At 46.7% G+C, this 20,594-nt stretch overlaps 2 protein-coding genes across 2 annotated transcripts; one reads left to right on the forward strand and one right to left on the reverse strand.

Moving 5' to 3' along the window:
- The first annotated feature begins 11,631 nt into the window (after window positions 1-11,631).
- Window positions 11,632-15,475, forward strand: LOC123102009 (ADP-ribosylation factor-like protein 2). The gene is made up of 6 exons (XM_044523261.1): window positions 11,632-11,847; window positions 12,787-12,858; window positions 13,037-13,147; window positions 14,465-14,627; window positions 14,848-14,928; window positions 15,176-15,475. The coding sequence occupies exons 2-6, from the start codon at window positions 12,794-12,796 to the stop codon at window positions 15,311-15,313; spliced, it is 558 nt and encodes a 185-aa protein (XP_044379196.1). The 5' UTR covers window positions 11,632-11,847; window positions 12,787-12,793; the 3' UTR covers window positions 15,314-15,475.
- A 224-nt stretch (window positions 15,476-15,699) lies between these two features.
- Window positions 15,700-16,866, reverse strand: LOC123102010 (glycine-rich RNA-binding protein blt801). Its single transcript, XM_044523262.1, has 2 exons — window positions 16,593-16,866; window positions 15,700-16,446 (listed from the first exon to the last, which is right to left on the reverse strand). Exons 1-2 carry the CDS (start codon window positions 16,698-16,700, stop codon window positions 16,042-16,044), a joined length of 513 nt encoding a protein of 170 aa, XP_044379197.1. The 5' UTR covers window positions 16,701-16,866; the 3' UTR covers window positions 15,700-16,041.
- Between the last annotated feature and the right edge of the window lie 3,728 nt (window positions 16,867-20,594).

Here is a 20,594-nt window from a genome sequence, read left to right on the forward strand (position 1 = left end):
GCTCGTCCCCAAAAGCCACATCTAGGGCTATCTTACCAACAGGATATGCAGATTTGCCTGGCACAACACCATGGAATACTGTATTCGACGGTCTGAGATCCTTGTCTGTCAGTCCCATGCGCCGGAATGTCTCATAGTATAGTATGTTAATACTGCTTCCTCCATCCATGAGTACCTTGGTGAATTTATAACCCCCCACCTGAGGGTCTACCACTAATGCTAGCTGGCCCGGATTATCAACCTGGGGCGGGTGATCCTCTCTGCTCCACACGATAGACTGCTCCGACCAGCGCAAGTAACGTGGTAAGGCCGGTTCAACAGAATTCACCGCTCGCCTGTGGAGTTTTTGGTCGCGCTTATCCAAGCCAGTTGTGAAGACATGGTATTGCCCATTGCTCAACTGCTTTGGCTGGCTCTGATAACCTGACTGCTGCTGCTGCTGGCCGTTCTGATTATTCTGGCTATTTGTGACTGCCCTGATTGAAACCTGAACCGGAAGCTCCATCGTGACCCGGACCGTGTAAACCGGATCCTGAACCGCCACCTGACCCATGGTCATACCGGAAGGCATTAGAGTTTTTAAACTCCCGCGTAATATAACAATCCTTCCAAAGGTGGTTAGCCGGTGTCTCCTTCGTCCCATGCTTTGGGCAAGGCTGATTTAACAAATGATTCAAACGGCTTGCATTAGGATTGGGGGCCCCATTATGATCTGCCGCCTTACCTCTGCGCCGCTGCCCCCTGTCCTGTGCATTAGCGTTGGCCACAAAATCCATGCTACCCTCCGCCTTGCGTTTGCCTCCGTTTCCATGACCCGTCGGTTTGTACTGCTGCTGTTTAGAGTTGCTATTCTTCCTTCCCTTCCCTGTTTCATCATCATCAGGTTCGGGATCCTTGGTACTGTCTGAATCGGCATACTTTACTAAAGCAGCCATGAGGGTTCCCATGTCATTACAGAACCGCTTCATGCGTCCCAATTTCAATTTTAGAGGCTCAAACCGGCAGTTGCCTTCCAGAGTTAAGATCACAGAGTCAGCATTAATCCTGTCCGATGAGTGCAAAATTTCCGAAACGCGGCGCACCCAACAGGTCGTTGATTCTCCTTCCTCCTGGACACAAGCCACCAGGTCTACTATGGACTTGGGCTGCATACATGTATCCATAAAATTCTGTATAAATCGGGCCCGCAACTGGGCCCATGAGCTGATAGAATTGGGTGGCAGGCTCTTTAACCAAGTACGAGCCGTGCCCTCAAGCATCATGGTGAAGTATTTTGCACATGCGGCCTCATCCACGTCCAGCATCTCCATGGCCATCTCATAACTCTCTACCCATGCTTCAGGGGGTAAATCAGCGGTGTAATTCGGCACCTTGCGTGGACCCTTGAAATCTTTGGGCAGGCGCACATTACGTAAAGCTGGGATTAAGCAAGGCACTCCCAAAGCGGATGTGATCCCTGGTCCGGCAAAGGTTGTAGAACGAACCGGTGTAAGTTGGCCCGCATTATCCTGTGCTGCTAACTCGGCCTCCCTTTGTGCCCGGGCCCGGTCCACCACATCCTGAGCATCTCCAACACCACCTGCCGGGTCATGACCACGGGCCGCTTCACGGCCTCGCGCATTGCTTGATATGGTCGGTTCCTCCACGCGCCTGCTATAGCTCCAGCTCGGCCGGGGCATAGAATGAATCCGATCACGGCTGTATGAGTAGGCCTCCTGCTGAATCAGTGCAGTCCGGAGAAGCTCCTTAACCCGGCGCGTCTCTATCGCTTGCGGAGAATCCCCTTCGAATGGGATGGCCTCTAACCGTGCAGCGGCCGCAACAAGGTTGTCCATAGGATTCGAATAATGACTCGGGGGTGTCTGGACCGGCGGAGGAACCACAATGTTTTGGTGAGGAGGTTCCATCAGGCGAGGTTGGACCGTCGCCCCTGGCCCTGGTGCCTCAATCCGGTTTGTCTCCGGGTACTGCGGCGGATTACTGGGTCCAGCTCCTGGAGTGTGAAAGAGATTTCGGGGGTCAAACTCTAACGGCAGGCGTGATCTGTGCTTCCGCTTCAAAACCTCATGTGATGCATTCTGGTCAAGCATGAGCTTATAGGCCTGGGCGTCCAAAGCGGCCCGCTCTGCCGCCATCCTGTCCTTCTCTGCTGCCAGATCCGCTTTGGCTCGCGCGGTCTGTTCTTTCACCTTTGCAATTTCTACATCATGAGCCTCCTGATCCGCCGGATTGGCTTCCACCATAAGCGCGGCCAGTGCGTCAAACAGGTCGGATAGGACTTGAACCGGCGGGCGCATAAGGCCTCCTGCCCCTGCTGCCGCTGCCGCTGCTGATCCAGAGAGCACTGCTGCGGCGGTCGAAGAGTGGTTCGCCGCCTGGGTGCCGGCCATGAATATTCCAACCCGGTTGACCGGGCCTGGGGGGTCCAGAATACTGTCGCCATCGGAACAGCCCCTAATCTGGTCGTCTTGCAACTGGTATAGCGATTCGGTCTCTCCGGCTGAGGACTCGTCGCCGGAATAGACAACGGTCTCGCTACCGTGTTCTGACTCGTCCTCACGCTCACCTTCGTGGACGACTCCAACGAAGACACGCTTCACGGCCGGTTTAACCCGGGTAGATCTCGCACGCTGAGCCGTCTCGATGAGGTTGGTGCAGATGTCCGGCTCAGGCCCAGGCTCACCGATTTTGCCAATGAAAACATGTATGCCACCAAAGGGGACCCGGTACCCGTACTCGATTGAATCGGCCTCGGGACCCCATCCTGCGTCGTTGATGTAGATCCTGCCCCGACGACTCTTGGTCATCCGGCCCACAACATAGCCTTCGAGTCCCTTGAGCTTGCCCTCCAAGATCGTCAAACCATCGTGCGATAGCCCCACGGTGGGCGCCAACTGTCGTGGATTTGTCATGGCAGATGTCCTAGCGAAAGGACTTAGTCGTGGAGCCATCGCTACAAGTTTACTTGAAGGGGTTAAAGCGGACACAAAGACACGAGGATTTTATACTAGTTCGGCCCCTTCGATGAAGGTAAAAGCCTACGTCTAGTTGTGATGGAATTGATATGATCTTGATGGCTAGGGAGCAAACAAGCTTCGCCTAGGCTCGAGTTGTGGTTGTCTGTCCTGAACCGCCACCGGGTCGTCCCCTTATATACACGGGTGACGCCCGTCGGTCCATAGAGTCCTAACCGGTTCATACTCGTATTCCGGTTGGTATCTCTCTATTCCTTACTTACAATACAAATCATACATCAGGTCGGTTTACGGCTACATGTTCTAACCGACTACAGGCCTTGGGCCTTCATCTGTTTACGCCACTAATGAAGTTAACCCGGCCCAAGTAGGCCGGTTTACGCCTAGTGGTAATATCCCCAACACATCCCTTGCATATTATAGTTCATCACGAAGCTCTTGTAGCTTGGTGGCAGTGATTGGAGAATTCTGTCAATGACGCAATCATCTGGAAGATTAACTCCCATCTGAATCAAGTGATTATTATACCCAGACATTTTGAGTATATGCTCATTGACAGAACTGTTCTCCTCCATCTTGCAGCTATAGAACTTATTGGAGACTTCATATCTCTCAATCCGGGCATTTGCTTGAAATATTAACTTCAACTCCTGGAACATCTCATATGCTCCATGACGTTCAAAACGTCGTTGAAGTCCCGATTCTAAGCCGTAAAGCATGGCACACTGAACTATCGAGTAGTCATCAGCTTTGCTCTGCCAGATGTTCATAACATCTGGTGTTGCTCCAGCAGCAGGCCTGGCACCCAGCGGTGCTTCCAGGACGTAATTCTTCTGTGCAGCAATGAGGATAATCCTCAAGTTACGGACCCAGTCCGTGTAATTGCTACCATCATCTTTCAACTTTGCTTTCTCAAGGAATGCATTAAAATTCAACGGAACAACAGCACGGGCCATCTATCTACAATCAAACATACATAAGCAAGATACTATCAGGTACTAAGTTCATGATAAATTTAAGTTCAATTAATCAAATTACTTAAAGAACTCCCACTTAGATAGACATCCCTCTAATCCTCTAAGTGATCACGTGATCCAAATCAACTAAACCATGTCTGATCATCACGTGAGATGGAGTAGTTTCATTGGTGAACATCACTATGTTGATCATATCTACTATATGATTCACGCTCGACCTTTCGGTATCCGTGTTCCGAGGCCATATCTGTATATGCTTGGCTCGTCAAGTATAACCTGAGTATTCCGCGTGTGCAACTGTTTTGCACCCGTTGTATTTGAACGTAGAGCCTATCACACCCGATCATCACGTGGTGTCTCAGCACGAAGAACTTTCGCAACGGTGCATACTCAGGGAGAACACTTCTTGATAATTTAGTGAGAGATCATCTTATAATGCTACCGTCAATCAAAGCAAGATAAGATGCATAAAATATAAACATCACATGCAATCAATATAAGTGATATGATATGGCCATCATCATCTTGTGCCTGTGATATCCATCTCCGAAGCACCATCATGATCACCATCGTCATCAGCGCGACACCTTGATCTCCATCGTAGCATCGTTGTCGTCTCGCCAATCTTATGCTTCCATGACTATCGCTACCGCTTAGTGATAAAGTAAAGCATTACAGTGCGATTGCATTCCATACAATAAAGCGACAACCATATGGCTCCTACCAGTTGCCGATAACTCGGTTACAAAACATGATCATCTCATACAATAAAATTCAGCATCATGTCTTGACCATATCACATCACAACATGCCCTGCAAAAACAAGTTAGACGTCCTCTACTTTGTTGTTGCAAGTTTTACGTGGCTGCTACGGGCTTAAGCAAGAACCAATCTTACCTACGCATCAAAACCACAACGATAGTTTGTCAAGTTGGTGCTGTTTTAACCTTCGCAAGGACCGGGCGTAGCCACACTCGGTTCAACTAAAGTTGGAGAAACTGTCACCCGCAAGCCACCTATGTGCAAAGCACGTCGGGAGAACCGGTCTCGCGTAATCCTACGCGTAATGTCGGTCCGGGCTGCTTCATCCAACAATACCGCCGAACCAAAGTATGACATGCTGATAAGCAGTATGACTTATATCGCCCACAACTCACTTGTGTTCTACTCGTGCATATAACATCAACACATAAAACCTAGGCTCGGATGCCACTGTTGGGGAACGTAGTAATTTCAAAAATTTCCTACGCACACGCAAGATCATGGTGATGCATAGCAACGAGAGGGAAGAGTGTGATCTACGTACCCTTGTAGATCGAAAACGGAAGCGTTTGGTTGATGTAGACGTACGTCTCCACGGCCCGACCGATCAAGCACCGAAACTATGGCACCTCCGAGTTTTAGCACACGTTCAGCTCGATGACGATCCCCGGACTCCGATCCAGCAAAGTGTCAGGGAAGAGTTCCGTCAGCACGACGGCGTGGTGACGATCTTGATGTACTACTGTCGCAGGGCTTCGCCTTAGCACCGCTACAATATTATCGAGGACTATGGTGGCAGGGGGCGCCGCACACGGCTAAGAATATGATCACGTGGATCAACTTGTGTCTCTTGGGGTACCCCTGCCTCCGTATATAAAGGTTCAAGAGGGGGAGGCCGGCCGGCCACCATAGGGCGCGCCAGGAGGAGTCCTACTCCCTCCGGGAGTAGGACTTCTCCCCCAATCCTAGTTGGAATAGGATTCGCGAGGTGGGAACGGAGAGAGAGAGAGAGAAGGAAGGGGGCGCCGGCCCCCTCTCTCCTTGTCCTATTCGGACTAGGGGGGAGGGGCGCGCGGCCCAGCCCTGGCTGCCTCTCCTCTTCTTCCACTAAGGCCCATTAAGGCCCATGTACCTCCCGGGGGGTTCCGGTAACCTCCCGGTACTCCGGTAAAATCCCGATTTCACCCGGAACACTTCCGATATCCAAACATAGGCTTACAATATATCAATCTTTATGTCTCGACCATTTCGAGACTCCTCGTCATGTCCGTGATCACATCCGAGACTCCGAACAACCTTCGGTACATCAAAACGTATAAACTCATAATATAACTGTCATCGAAACCTTAAGCGTGCGGACCCTACGGGTTCGAGAACAATGTAGACATGACCGAGACATGTCTCCGGTCAATAACCAATAGCGGGACCTGGATGCCCATATTGGCTCCTACATATTCTATGAAGATCTTTATCGGTCAGACCGCATAACAACATACGTTGTTCCCTTTGTCATCGGTATGTTACTTGCCCGAGATTCGATCGTCGGTATCCAATACCTAGTTCAATCTTGTTACCGACAAGTCTCTTTAGTCGTTCCGTAATACATCATCTCGCAACTAACTCATTAGTTGCATCGCTTGCAAGGCTTAAGTGATGTGCATTACCGAGAGGGCCCAGAGATACCTCTCCGACGATCGGAGTGACAAATCCTAATCTCGAAATATGTCAACCCAACATGTACCTTTGGAGACACCTGTAGAGCACCTTTATAATCACCCAGTTACGTTGTGACGTTTGGTAGCACACAAAGTGTTCCTCCGGCACACGGGAGTTACATAATCTCATAGTCATAGGAACATGTATAAGTCATGAAGAAAGCAATAGCAACATACTAAACGATCGGGTGCTAAGCTAATGGAATGGGTCATGTCAATCAGATCATTCAACTAATGATGTGATCCCGTTAATCAAATGACAACTCTTTGTCCATGGTTAAGAAACTTAACCATCTTTGATTGACGAGCTAGTCAAGTAGAGGCATACTAGTGACACTCTGTTTGTCTATGTATTCACACATGTATTATGTTTCCGGTTAATACAATTCTAGCATGAATAATAGACTTTTATCATGATATAAGGAAATAAATAATAACTTTATTATTGCCTCTAGGGCATATTTCCTTCAAGTGAGGGAGGATGAGAGGGGGACGTGGGGGTCGCGTGGCATCCCTGGACGTCTCCATGCGTCGGCAGAAGTAGGAGGTGGCCGGCGTGTGGCCGCGGGCGCCGGCCACGCGCTCCGCGTCCTTCTGGCGCGAGGAGGACGACGACTGGCAGCGCCAGTAGGCTGGGCCGAGCCAGGTGGGCTGGCCAGCACAGGTAAGGCCCAGGTGGGCTTCCCTCTCTCTTTTCTTTCTGTTTGTTTTCTTTTTTCTATTTAACTGCAACTGTTGGGCTTTATTAAAAATACTAAAACGTTTCCAAAAATTCTGAAAATAAATGTGAGCTCTGTTTAGAATATTTCCAACGGGAAACATTTATTCCCAGAATTATTTGAGCATTTAAATTATTTTATATTATTTAAATGCCCAAATTCAAATACTTATGATTTAATTCAATGACCTTCTGTTGACCTAAAAAATTGTGCATCAATTTTGCCAGAGGTTTTAACCCAAGACAAAGAGGGTAAACTTTTTAGAAGGGCATTTCAGGTTCATTGAAAATAATTTTAGTAAACCCTAGTTGTTTCCAGGGGGTGCTGGGGGTTCTGTCTTCCCCATTTCAAATTTAGTAGGAAATTAAACATGATGCACACTTTAATGCTTGAACTAAACTAGGGTGTGACAGCCATCGTCATCACCAACGCTCCTCTCATCGGGAGAGGGCAATCTCCATCAACATCTTCATCAGCACCATCTCCTCTCAAAACCCTAGTTCATCTCTTGTATCCAATTCTTGTCTCCAAGTCCGGGATTGGTACTAGTAGGTTGCTAGTAGTGTTAATTACTCCTTGTAGTTGATGCTAGTTGGTTTATTTGGTGGAAGATCATATGTTCAAATCCTATATGCATATTAATACCCCTCTGATTATGAACAAGAATATGCTTTGTGAGTAGTTACGTTTGTTCCTGAGGACATGGGAGAAGTCTTGCTATTAGTAGTCATGTGAATTTGGTATTCGTTCGATATTTTGATGAGATGTATGTTGTCTCTCCTCTAGTGGTGTTATGTGAACGTCGACTACATAACACTTCACCATTATTTGGGCCCAGAGGAAGGCATTGGGAAGTAATAAGTAGATGATGGGTTGCTAGAGTGACAGAAGCTTAAACCCTAGTTTATGCGTTGTTTCGTAAGGGGCTGATTTGGATCCATATGTTTCATGCTATGGTTAGGTTTACCTTAATACTTTTGTTGTAGTTGCGGATGCTTGCAATAGAGGTTAATCATAAGTGGGATGCTTGTCCAAGTAAGGACAGTACCCAAGCACCGGTCCATCCACATACCAAATTATCAAAGTACCAAACGCGAATCATATGAACGTGATGAAAACTAGTTTGGCGATATTCGCATGTGTCCTCGGGAGCGCTTTTCTCTATATAAGAGTTTGTCCAGGCTTGTCCTTTGCTACAAAAAGGATTGGGCCACCTTGCTGCACTTTATTTACTTTTGTTACTTGTTGCTCGTTACAAATTATCCTATCACAAAACTATCTGTTACCACTTATTTCAGTACTTGCAGAGAATACCTTGCTGGAAACCGCTTATCATTTCCTTCTGCTCCTCGTTGGGTTCGACACTCTTACTTATCGAAAGGACTACGATAGATCCCCTATACTTGTGGGTCATCACTGCGCCAGTGGCTGCTTCACCACCTTGTACACGTCTTTAAAAGGGGTAATTAAACTTGTTAATTACAAGCATGTACTCAAGTTTGGACTATCATGTTCTACAGGAGAACCGAATATGCTTGAGGAAGCTCTTGGTGATGCAAGGTGGAAAAATTCTATGGTTGAAGAATACATGGAACTTAAGAGAAATAAGACTTGGCATATCGTTTCCCCACAGCAAGATAAAGACTTGATTGACTGCAAATGGGTATTCAGAATCAAGAGAAAATCTGATGGAACTATAGATAGGTACAAAGCTAGACTTGTTGCAAAAGGCTTTAAACAGCGTTATGGCATAGACTATGAAGACACCTTCAGTCCGGTTGTAAAAGCTGCAACAATTTGCCTTGTCTTGTCAATTGTTGTTTCCTGGGGATGGAGCCTTCATCATTTGGATGTACAGAATGCGTTCCTTCATGGTGTTCTGGAACAAGAAATTTACATGAAACAACCTCCTGGGTTTGAGGATAAGAATGCACCATATCATGTATGCAGACTTGACAAAGCTTTATATGGGTTGAAACAAGCTCCTAGAGCGTGGTACTCCCGTCTCAGTCAGAAATTGCAGGCTCTTGGTTTCGTTCCTTCCAAATCTGACACCTCATTGTTCATTTACAATAAGTCAAATACATCTATATTTGTGCTTATTTATGTTGATGATATAATTGTTACTAGCTCATCCAATGAGGCCATACCAGCACTGCTAAAGGATTTAAATTCAGAGTTTTTTGCTCTCAAGGATTTAGGAGACTTGCACTTCTTCCTAGGAATTGAAGTAAAGAAACATGAGGATGGGCTTCATCTTTCACAGGAAAAGTATGCAACTGATCTGGTAAGAAGAGTTGGGTCACAAGGATGCAAACCGTCACTAACCCTTCTCTCTAGCACTGAAAAATTGTCTCTCACAGAAGAAGAACTTTTAAGTCAAGAGGATGGCACAAAATACAGAAGTCTAGTAGGTGCTCTTCAGTACTTAACTCTCACTAGACCTGATTTATCTTTTGTTGTTAACAAGGTATGCCAGTTTCTTCATGCACCCACTACAGTTCATTGGACTGCTGCAAAGCGCATAGTGAGATATGTGAAACATACTATGAATGTTGGTCTGAACTTCACCAAGTCATCATCCACACTAGTCAGGGCATTTTCTGATTCTGATTGGGCAGGATGTGTTGATGACAGACGTTCTACTGGTGGGTTTGCTATATTTTTTGGACCTAACTTAATATCATGGTGTGCAAAGAAACAGGCTACAGTCTCTAGATCAAGCACAGAGGCAGAATACAAGGTGTTCGCAAATGCAACAGCAGAGATTATTTAGGTCCAATCACTGATGAGAGAACTTGGTGTTAGGAGCACTCAAACTCCATGCTTATGGTGTGACAATCTTGGTGCCACATACTTGTCTGCAAATCTGGTTTTTCATGCTAGAACAAAGCATATTGGGATAGATTTTCATTTTGTCAGAGAGAGAGTTGCAAGCAGACAGTTGGAGATTCAGTTTGTGCATTCTCGAGATCAAGTTGCAGATGGGTTCACCAACGCATTGCCTACAAAGAATTTCAAAGAGTTTAAACGTAATCTCAACTTGACGAAGTTGTGATTAAGGGAGGATGTTAAACACTGGATATTTGCACACGCATAACTTGGTTAAGAGGATCTTTATATCTAGGAGGTTAGCTAGTCTGTTAGAATAGTTGTACGGTTTAACTTGTTGTAATCCCGTAGCACAACTACCTGCGTCTTATCTCCTCCTCTCTTGTTCTCCAAGTTGTACTCAACCGATGTATGCATATCTAGGGTTGGCCCCTGCTATATAAACACGCACCCGTCGCCTCTAACGAGGTAAGACGCTTCGAGCATTCTTCACAGTGCTAAGTGTGTTCATGATAGTGTGCATACTGAAATTGGTTGTAACTGTATAGTTACGAGGCAGTGACATAACAGTATATGCATGTACAGATTTAGAGTACATATGGTCATAGTAGAGTCTTGGGGACAATTATTCTCTTAGTACTAATAAATCAGGAGTTGGTTGTTTCTTCAACGGCGTGTCATAAATTATAATCTACAGCTCATGTCTTCTGGGATCAAACTTAGCTTTGAATTTACAAGGGTAAAGACTTATGTGGGAAGTACAAACCGTGTCCGGTTTTAACTAGCATAAAATTCCCCCTGCATTACTTCAACGATTCTTAACAAAGGTTGTTACCCTCGATTGAACTTGTTGAACTTGTTTGTAAACCTTGGGGATTGATAGCATCCTGGCATCGATCAGCACGAGTTGCTCAACTGAACTAAAATTCCAGAGTGACTTGTGAGCAACAGCAGCAGCAGCAGCAGAGCAGAGCTACTCTCTGTGATCGAAGCTACCAAACAAGATCAAGATTGTATGGCTTGAATTAGTAAATCAGATTCTCCCAACCCAAAGTAATAAGATCCATATGGTTCTTAATTTCCTTGTGAAGAATCATCAGGTTATTTCTTTCATGGAAAATGGAAACTTCTCCGAGGGCAGACATGACAGAGAAAGCAGAAAAAAACACGCAAGGATAAACTGAAGTAATGCAAGTGGATCATGCTCTAGTAGTTACGGAGTTGCAAATTATATAAATTTTGCTATATGGCCATTGAATGATCACTAAGATTTCAAATTGTCCAGTGCAATTTGCTCTGAACAAGATGGATATATAAGAGGCTAAGAAGCTGGATTTTCATTCATCGCACACCCTCGTAATACAGTACCAATTAGATGGTCAAAGCAACATATTTTCTTGAGAAGAAGAAAAGAGGCGCAAATTTACAAATTGCAGCCTACTGACAAAATGAAGTGCGCAGCACCTTGATGCTGAAAAAAAAAACTTTTGAGCAATGATGGTAGACATGGTAAAAAAAACATTTTTTAGCAATGCTGAATGGACTACCCACCCTAAACAAATGGGCCTTCTTACACCTGGGAAAGAAATGCCACTGGGCCAAGTAGAAGCGCCGTGGGCCCACAGCCCGTCCCACGGCCCTCGTCCATTCGCACGCCGCACCTTTTCACCGCAGTCCTCACTCTCTCCTCAGATTCAGAAGCAGCGGCATCTCCGTCGCCGTCGCCGCCGCCGCCGCGCCTCCACGGAGCTCTGCCCTCGCCTGCACGCCTCTCCTCGATCCCGGCCTCCGCCTGTCCCCGTGCACGCCCACGAGCCCCTGCCCTGCACTGCGCCTCCCGCCCCCGGGCCCGGTCCTTCCTAGGTAGGTAAGCACGCACCCACCCTGCATCTCCGACGGTCGAAGGCTCACTATGCTTTATTATGTGCGCGGGTGCCCTTCTGCTAGATCCATTTCAATGTCCGCTATAATTGTTGATAGCATGATGAGAGGAAACCAATTTTCAGCTGTCCATTGTCTGCTATATGCTGCTCGGTTCAGGGCAGGCTCGTGTGTTACAATCGTTAGTGTCTGAGGCAGTAGCGCAGCAATATATCCATGTCCACATTTTAGATGTATACTTGGTGAAAGTAGAGGCAGTGCCATAGCAGTATATATGCAACTACAGATCTTAGATCCATGCTTGCTGAAAGTAGGGACAATGGCATAGCAGTATATGCTTGTGCGCATCTTACATTTATTATAGTTGGTGAAAGTAGAGGCAGTGCCAGGAATTGTTTTCTCAGTGCACCCCGGAGATTCTGAGCTGAATGTCGCTTCGCAGTGGTGTGCCGTGCTTCCTAATCTACGTAGTACCTACGGCTCATGTCTTCTGAGATCAGACTTTGCTTTGAATTTACATAAGACATGCAAACCATGTCTGAATCTTCACTGGTTGTAAATATCATTGTTCCAAAATATCGGCCAGTTAATCGGCACCTCGGTCAGTTAATCGCAACTCGGTTGGTCACCGAATAACCGATTAATTGATTTATCGGACGATTAACTGGAAAATTCACCTATTTATCCCTACTCAGCACCCGACCGATATGGTACCAGTTACCAATATCCTGAAATTGAAATATTATGACCCTGCATTACATCACTAGCTCCTAACGCATTTTGTTTTTCTGTCTGATCCTGTTGTAAACATTGGGGGTTCATAGCAGCCTGCCTGAGTGTCTCAACTGAATCAGAATTTCACAAGTCTTTGTACCTGTTTCCCCTCTCCTCATCTTACTTTATACTGATTCTTCTGCTGGGCCAGCTCCAGAATGGGTCTCCTCAGCATCATCAGAAAAATCAAGCGCAAGGAAAAGGAGATGCGGATTCTCATGGTGTAAGCGTCCTGCTCCATTCCTTTTTTGCCTTCTTATTTTACCCCAGATTCCTCCTATCCAAACGGACTATTATTCTTGGTTCTTTGGTTGATATATATGCTTCTTGACTTTCAAGGTTTGTGCCATTCAGTTCTTTGTTCTTCTTGATTGATTTATTCCACGATGTCAAATTTTCAGTGGCCTGGACAACTCGGGTAAGACGACAATTGTGCTCAAGATAAATGGGGAGGACACCAGTGTCATCAGCCCTACTCTTGGCTTTAATATCAAAACCATCCAATACCAAAAGTATGTACTATAGTCATTTTTCATTTATCAAGTTAATTATGCCAGAAATCAAAAGGTTGTTCCAACTGATGTTATACTTGATCATTCCAACTCTGTATTATGTCTAGCAAAATGCCAGTTGTATTAACTAAAGGGTTCTGGGAAATTCCATTGTAACTTTTGGTTGATCATTCCAATTTTAAGGTATATCTACAGAATGGCACCTGTATTAACTAAGGGCGTTCTAAGAGATTTCATTGTAATTTTAGCACATCCATAACTAATTAACTATGCATGTGCCACTAGATAGTACTGCTTGCTATGCTAGATCATGTCTCCTGACTGTTGCAAGTATGCCATAGATTCTGTTAAGTCAAGGGCACCCTAGTCTTTGTAGTTGCATAAGATAATTGGAGGAACAATCTTGTAATCTGAGCTTGTTGTTTGGAAGTTTAGTGATTAATCAATACAATTTCAACAGCTTTAGATAATCTGATACAAATTACTGCTTGGTGGAGAAAATTGTTGTGTAGTCCTTCAGCTAAAATTGACCGAAGGTTGTCCAGTAGTATTCGAGCTGTGCAGCTAGGTTCTTGGGGAACAGCTAAGAGAGGGAGACGTCCATAGATATGTTTGGGAATGTTGCGAGTCATATTGCTCCACAACCACAATCATCAAAGTGTACTTTGGCGTCAATGTTTTTATGTGGGAAGAGCAGAGGACACTATTAAAATTCAACACTGATGCAGCACAATTTTAATGACTTTTGGTGATCTGATCAGAAAATTGACAATTTTAGAGACAGAGTAGGACAACTGTGACACCAAATGGCACAATCAGATGATATGATGGTCCATTTGAGTTTTTTTTTAGGTCCACGTTAGTCAGCATCTGTTGTTTTTCAGCCAACTATGAAGCAAGTTGTGCCTAGATAGGTGGTTGTACTTTTAGCGTTTAAAGTAGGCAATGCAATTGATGATCTGCTTTAATCTGAGAAACTAGTAAATCATATTGGTGAAAATACAACATATTTTGGCCCAAATTTCAGTTAGCGTCTGTTGTTTTTCAGCCTACTATGAAGCAAGTTGCGCCTACATCGGTGGTTGTACTTTTAGCAGTCAAAGTAGGCAATGCAAATTCTAATCCGCATTAATCTGAGAAACTAGTAAATCACATCGGTGAAAATACTAGATATTTTGGCTAAAAAATTACAGCTGCTTGATCCCTGATGCCCATCACTCAGGAATCATGGTGTTCAAAAGCTCAAAATGCATTTAGTAGTCATAGGGAACAGCAGAACAAATTGCCAACAAATTGATAATGTTGTGATTGTGGCAGGTACTCGCTGAACATATGGGATGTTGGGGGGCAGAAGACCATCCGTTCATACTGGAGGAACTACTTCGAGCAGACTGACGGTCTCGTTTGGGTGGTCGATAGTTCCGATGTTCGAAGGCTCGATGATTGCCGTGCGGAGCTCCATAATCTTCTGAAAGAAGAGGTAAACCGCCTAGTGAATACCACTGATCATCCACTTTAGCGTAATTCGTCTTGGTTTTTTTGCTTTGAATAACTTCACTGAAAACTAGCAAAAGATAATGTTTGCTGTTTAGCATCAGGAAACTCTTGGGACTACAAATTTGGTTACCTAGCATGTTTGTGCTTAATTTATGTGCTATCTTGTTCAACTATTGGAGTGAGCCTTCAAATTTCTGTTGCAGAGACTGGCTGGATCATCGTTGTTAGTTTTCGCAAATAAGCAAGACATTCAGGGCGCTTTGAAGCCTGACGAAATCGCCAAGGTAAAACACACTAGTCAAGCAGTATGTATATGGACCCCCATATATTGGTCTATTATCTTCGTACCTGGAGCCACATGATCATCTTGTGATCTTTGCTTTAAGGACAGTCAAAACGGAAAATAATCCTAGCATATACATACAAGTTTGTGGTCTTTGCTTCATGATGATTTTAAAAAAAACTAATAATTGGCATGTTGTTTAGTGTTCTTCGAGTTTGATGGTAACCGGGTGGAGTTTTTGGATCCAGGTTCTGAATCTTGAAGTGATGAACAAGGACCGGCACTGGAAGATCGTCGGCTGCAGCGCCTACACAGGCGACGGCCTGCTCCAGGGCTTCGACTGGCTGGTCCAGGACATCGCCTCCCGCATCTATGTCCTCGACTGAAACAACAACCAAACTCTGGACATTTAGCCATCTGCACTACTGTTATTGGTTACACCGGCTACCTCATGTAATCCGATCAAGTTTGAACCAAACCATAGATGATGAAACTTTTGTTATGCACTCTCATTGAGCTCTGCGTACTGCAATCGTCAGTTGGTGCGATCTGTTGCTTAAACAGAAGGTGGATGAGATGCACATCGCAATGTCTAAATTTTATATTACTCACTGAAATGGCAGCAAGCTTGGTGCGATCTGTTGCTTAAACAGAAGGTGGATGCTTCAGAACATTTCACTAGATCTACAATATGCTTGCTTGAAGAAAAAGATAATGGATGCTTCATAACGAAAGAGAGAAAAGAATAAAAGCATCAGGACACATAGGAGGATATTTCGCAGCTATCACTTGCATTTTCTTCATCCATTTAAACTGACTTCAAACATAGGATTCCAACATCACATCCCAATCCATGACAGAAGGGATTGCTGCATCACCGACGAACACGACCGACTGAAAGATAACACATGTTGTTTCTTCCTCGCGTAACCAGCTCTAATTAACCCCGGACAGAGCGACACTCGAGCTCGCGATCAAAAACACCACAGGACCGAACGACACACACGACTCAAGACTGACTGACACAGGAACACGACGACGACGACACTGAAGATAACTTGCTGACGAAGACGACGAGATGGTAGATAGATCGATAACTGGAGGGCCCCGCCGCTCAGTTCCTCCACTGGCCGCCGGAGTCGCCGCCGCGCTGGCCGCCGTAGCCGCCACCGCCGCCGCCGTAGCCACCGCCGTAGCCGCCGCCACCACGCTGGCCGCCGTAGCCACCGCCGCCCTGGCCGTAGCCGCCACCGCCGCCCTGGCCGTAGCCGCCGCCGCCCTGGCCGCCGTAGCCGCCACCGCCGCCGCCGTAGCCTCCGCCACCGCCGCGCTGGCCGCCGTAGCCGCCGCCGCCGCCCCCACCGCCGGAGCGGCGGGACTGGGCCTCGTTGACGGTGATGTTGCGCCCGTCGAGCTCCTTGCCGTTCATCTCCTCGATGGCCTGGCGCATCGACTCCTCGCTGCCGAACGTGACGAAGCCGAACCCACGGGACCTCCCCGTCTCGCGGTCGTTGATGATCTGCACGCACGCACAAAACACAAACACCACACCAGATCCGGTCAGATCCGCCACACAAACCCCAGATCGGGTCAGATCTACAGCCCACGACGCGAAATTCGAACGGATCGGCGCAGATCGGAGACAGGGGTTGGTCGGTCGGTTACCTTGGCGTCGAGGATCTCGCCGTACTGGCTGAAGGCCTGCTGGAGGTTGTTGTCGTCGGTGGCCCAGGCGAGGCCGCCCACGAAGCAGCGGTACTCCGTCTCCGCCATGGATCTCACTTCCTCTCTACCGAAACCCTAGACTAGGCTAGCTACTCGGCCTCTCTCTCGAACCGAACCCGAACCGAACCAGAACCCGAACCGGAAGGGGAGGAGAAGCCAACCCCGAGAGCGATGAGGAGGACGCTGCCCCGCCGGGGGCACGCATTTATAGCGGTGGGTGGCCGCCCGGATCGCATCGGGGGCCCACGCGTCAGCGGGCGGGCGGCTGAGGATGCGGGTCTCGGGGTTTGGAATATGCGGGGCCGGCCAAGTGGGAGTGGGTGGCCGCGAGATATTTCCTTCCCCCGCTACGCGCACGCCTCGAGTCTTCCTTTCCAAGACAACGAATGGAAAAATCTGGGTTTGCTTTCCCCTGTAACTAACCCTATTAAGAACAATGCAAGAAAATTTTAGGTCTGCTTTTTTCTTCCCAAAAATAACCACAACAAATCTTGAGAAAATCATTCAAGGGTATGAGCTGCATTAATTCCCCTAATATTTCTATTACTTCCCAAAATTCTTGTATTAGATTTGTTTAAATACGAATGTATCAAGCCACGTTTTACTATTAGATACATCTGTATCTAGACGAATCTAAGACAAGAATTTTGGGACGAAGGGAGTAGTATACTATACATGGCCATGGGAAACCCGGCCCGGCCCGGCCCGGTCTTGCACGCGGGTCGAGCCTAGGCTTGAAATCTGAGCCCGAATGTCGGGCGGGGCTTGCATTTTTGCGTTTTAGGCCTGAGGCTCGACGGGGCGTTTCCTCTGATGGGTCGGGCCTGGGCCTAAAATCTAGGGCTAATGGCCGGGCTGGGTCTATGTTTTTTTGCTACGGGCTTTAGTAGGCCTGGCTCGAAGCCTGGTCCGGCCCGACTTATGGCCAGGTATGGTGGGTACAAATAAGTGGTGTCCTTTTACGTTGCAAGCTGGTTTTTTAAAAATAAAAAAACTCGTAGTCCGCCAATCCATCGACTCCAATCTTGGGTACCTTCTTCTAATCCAGCTCATGGAAGCGTGCAGTGTCTGCCTTGCTCTAGCCGGAGCCGCCGCGCAACACCAATGAAAATTGTTGTTTTGCTTCCTCGGTGGCGTGGATGTGAAATGTTTAGCGCAAAAAAAGAGTAGTCAATGCGGTGATTCAAAACGTTTGTGGATAGATGCTCACTATACATGCCTCGTGCGATAAGGCGTTTAGAACGTCGTTTTCTCCCCAATTGCTTGCCTCACATCCATCGGCTTCGTGTTTGCGAAGATGGATGCTAGCTCTGTGATGCCGCCAAAATTGCAGCGCCAAGCCTTGTGTGCGTCATGTTTCTTCTGTTTACTTCCTCTACTACGGTCACCCTCCTCTCCCACGTTCCTATCCATCCGTGAGATGTCAGTCTTGGAGGACTGCAAGTCCGTAGTAACAATGGTCTAGGCCAACTCCAGCGATTCCCAAGTCGTCCCAGTCGGGATCCCTTCCTCAGTTGCCACACATCCATCAGCTTCGTGTTTGCGAAGATGGATGCTAGCTTTGTGATGCCACCAAAATTGCACCGCCAAGCCTTGTGTGCGTTAGGTTTCTTCTGTTTACTTCAACCAAATCGTGTCAAGCGGATCCTGTCTTTTCTTCTTCCGGCGTGCTCTCCGGCGGCGTTGGTGGTTGGTGGCAGGCGTGGGTTTCGTTCAGCTTTTCCTCCCCGAGGGACTTGGTTGTAATTTTTCTTTGGTGGGGGTGTGATCTGCTGTTGTGTCCGGGCACCTGTGCTCTCCGGTCTGTTCGCGAGTGTTCTGCGTGTGTTGTATCCTGGCCCTTTGTTTGAATGACACGTGGAAGCTTCTCAAAAGAAAAAACCAAATCGTGTGGTGAGTGTGGCAGAGCACATAACCTAGCGGGGCCTAATCTAGCCATGAGCCATTAGGCAGATGTTAGTGATACAAAGTGTCCCAAATCTATACTATTTATAAAAGAGCAAACATTATTTTTTCTAAGTGCACCCCACAAAACGTATACAGATACATTATTACCGCATGATTAGTCTCACTAAACTCAATCTAACGGCTAGCCTTAACCGAATCTATTCTCTGTGTGCACTTAGCAATTTACATTGACTGACCGTACTCCACCGCGGAGGAAAATATGAAAGTCCATGCCTGATCAATTAGGAAACTATAATCACGGATACATCCTATTAAGAAACTAATCACGGACATATATAATTATTAGGAAACTAATCACAAACCCATCCTATTATTAGGAAAAAAATCACGTGCACATCCTATTATTAAGAAAATAATTACGAGCCATCCTATTAGGAAATTAATCACGGACGCATCTAATTATTGGGAAACTAATCATGGCTGCATCCTATTAGATAACTAATCACGAACGCATCTAATTATTAGGAAACTAATCGCGATCACATCCTATCGTCTCCTATCAGGGAATCGTGATCGCGAGTCGCCAGTCGTCACCAGCCCACCACCCACGCGAGCCACAATGGGAGACACGCGAGGAGGAGCTGTGGCTTCCTCCGAACACACTTCTACTGACTGCAACGACTTCGTCCACATCCTGGGCATGCTCTTCGGGAACCATCGGGATCCGCGTCGACTTCAGCTCCATCCACAACACCCACACTGACAACCACCCACCGCCGAGGTCCTTCAAGTGGGGGCAACGCTGAGTATCTTGGACTAGTATAAGCGGGCCAAAAAAATCTGCCCCCACAACCATGCATATAGATTCGCCTGGTCGCCAACCATCATCGTCCCCAGGGCGGTGCAGGTCTCGGCCACTATGCAGTAGGTGAAGCTAATCACGGCCCCATCTCACTCGCCCGAAGCCACCGCCGACTCCCTCAGCTCTGACGCGTGCTGCTCTGTTGGACACGCTTGTCCGGTACTCGCGTGTGGACGATGTCGTCCAAAGCTAATCCCGATGCGTGGAGGCTGTTGGAAATATGCCCTAGAGGCAATAATAAATTGATTATTATTATATTTCCTTGTTCATGATAATCGTTTATTATCCATGCTAGAATTGTATTGATAGGAAACTCAGATACATGTGTGGATACATAGACAACACCATGTCCCTAGTAAGCCTCTAGTTGACTAGCTCGTTAATCAATAGATGGTTACGGTTTCCTGACCATGGACATTGGATGTCGTTGATAACGGGATCACATCATTAGGAGAATGATGTGATGGACAAGACCCAATCCTAAGCCTAGCACAAGATCATGTAGTTCGTATGCTAAAGCTTTTCTAATGTCAAGTATCATTTCCTTAGACCATGAGATTGTGCAACTCCCGGATACCGTAGGAGTGCTTTGGGTGTGCCAAACGTCACAACGTAACTGGGTGGCTATAAAGGTACACTACGGGTATCTCTGAAAGTGTCTGTTGGGTTGGCACGAATCGAGATTGGGATTTTGTCACTCCGTGTAAACGGAGAGGTATCTCTGGGCCCACTCGGTAGGACATCATCATAATGTGCACAATGTGACCAAGGGGTTGATCACGGGATGATGTGTTACGGAACGAGTAAAGAGACTTGCCGGTAACGAGATTGAACAAGGTATCGGTATACCGACGTGATCTTGACGTGAGCACATGCCTTGACGTGATCTTGAAGGTGTTCAAGATGGATCAGTCAAAGAAGGAGTTCTTGCCTGAGTTGTAAGGTATGAAGTTAAGACTTAAAGCTCGACCATGGCAGAATAGAGAGAAAGGAACGAAGGTCGTCCCCTATGCTTAAGACATAGGCTCTACAGTATGCTATGCTGTGTACCGCACCTGAAGTGTGCTTTACCATGAGTCAGTCAAGGGGTACAAGAGTGATCCAAGAATGGATCACAGGACAGCGGTCAAAGTTATCCTTAGTAACTAGTGGACTAAGGAATTTTCTCAATT

This window comes from Triticum aestivum, chromosome 5A, assembly GCF_018294505.1.
Source record: "Triticum aestivum cultivar Chinese Spring chromosome 5A, IWGSC CS RefSeq v2.1, whole genome shotgun sequence".
In the NCBI taxonomy this organism is placed as follows: Eukaryota; Viridiplantae; Streptophyta; class Magnoliopsida; order Poales; family Poaceae; genus Triticum; species Triticum aestivum.

Coding starts and splice junctions, on each gene's coding strand:
- LOC123102009 (XM_044523261.1), top strand. CDS start 12,794: ATGGGTCTCCTCAGCATCATCAGAAAAATCAAGCGCAAGGAAAAGGAG. Junction 12,859..13,036: donor GAGATGCGGATTCTCATGGT/GTAAGCGTCCTG, acceptor TCAAATTTTCAG/TGGCCTGGACAACTCGGGTA. Junction 14,628..14,847: donor ATAATCTTCTGAAAGAAGAG/GTAAACCGCCTA, acceptor TTTCTGTTGCAG/AGACTGGCTGGATCATCGTT.
- LOC123102010 (XM_044523262.1), bottom strand. CDS start 16,700: ATGGCGGAGACGGAGTACCGCTGCTTCGTGGGCGGCCTCGCCTGGGCC. Junction 16,447..16,592: donor GCGAGATCCTCGACGCCAAG/GTAACCGACCGA, acceptor GCGTGCGTGCAG/ATCATCAACGACCGCGAGAC.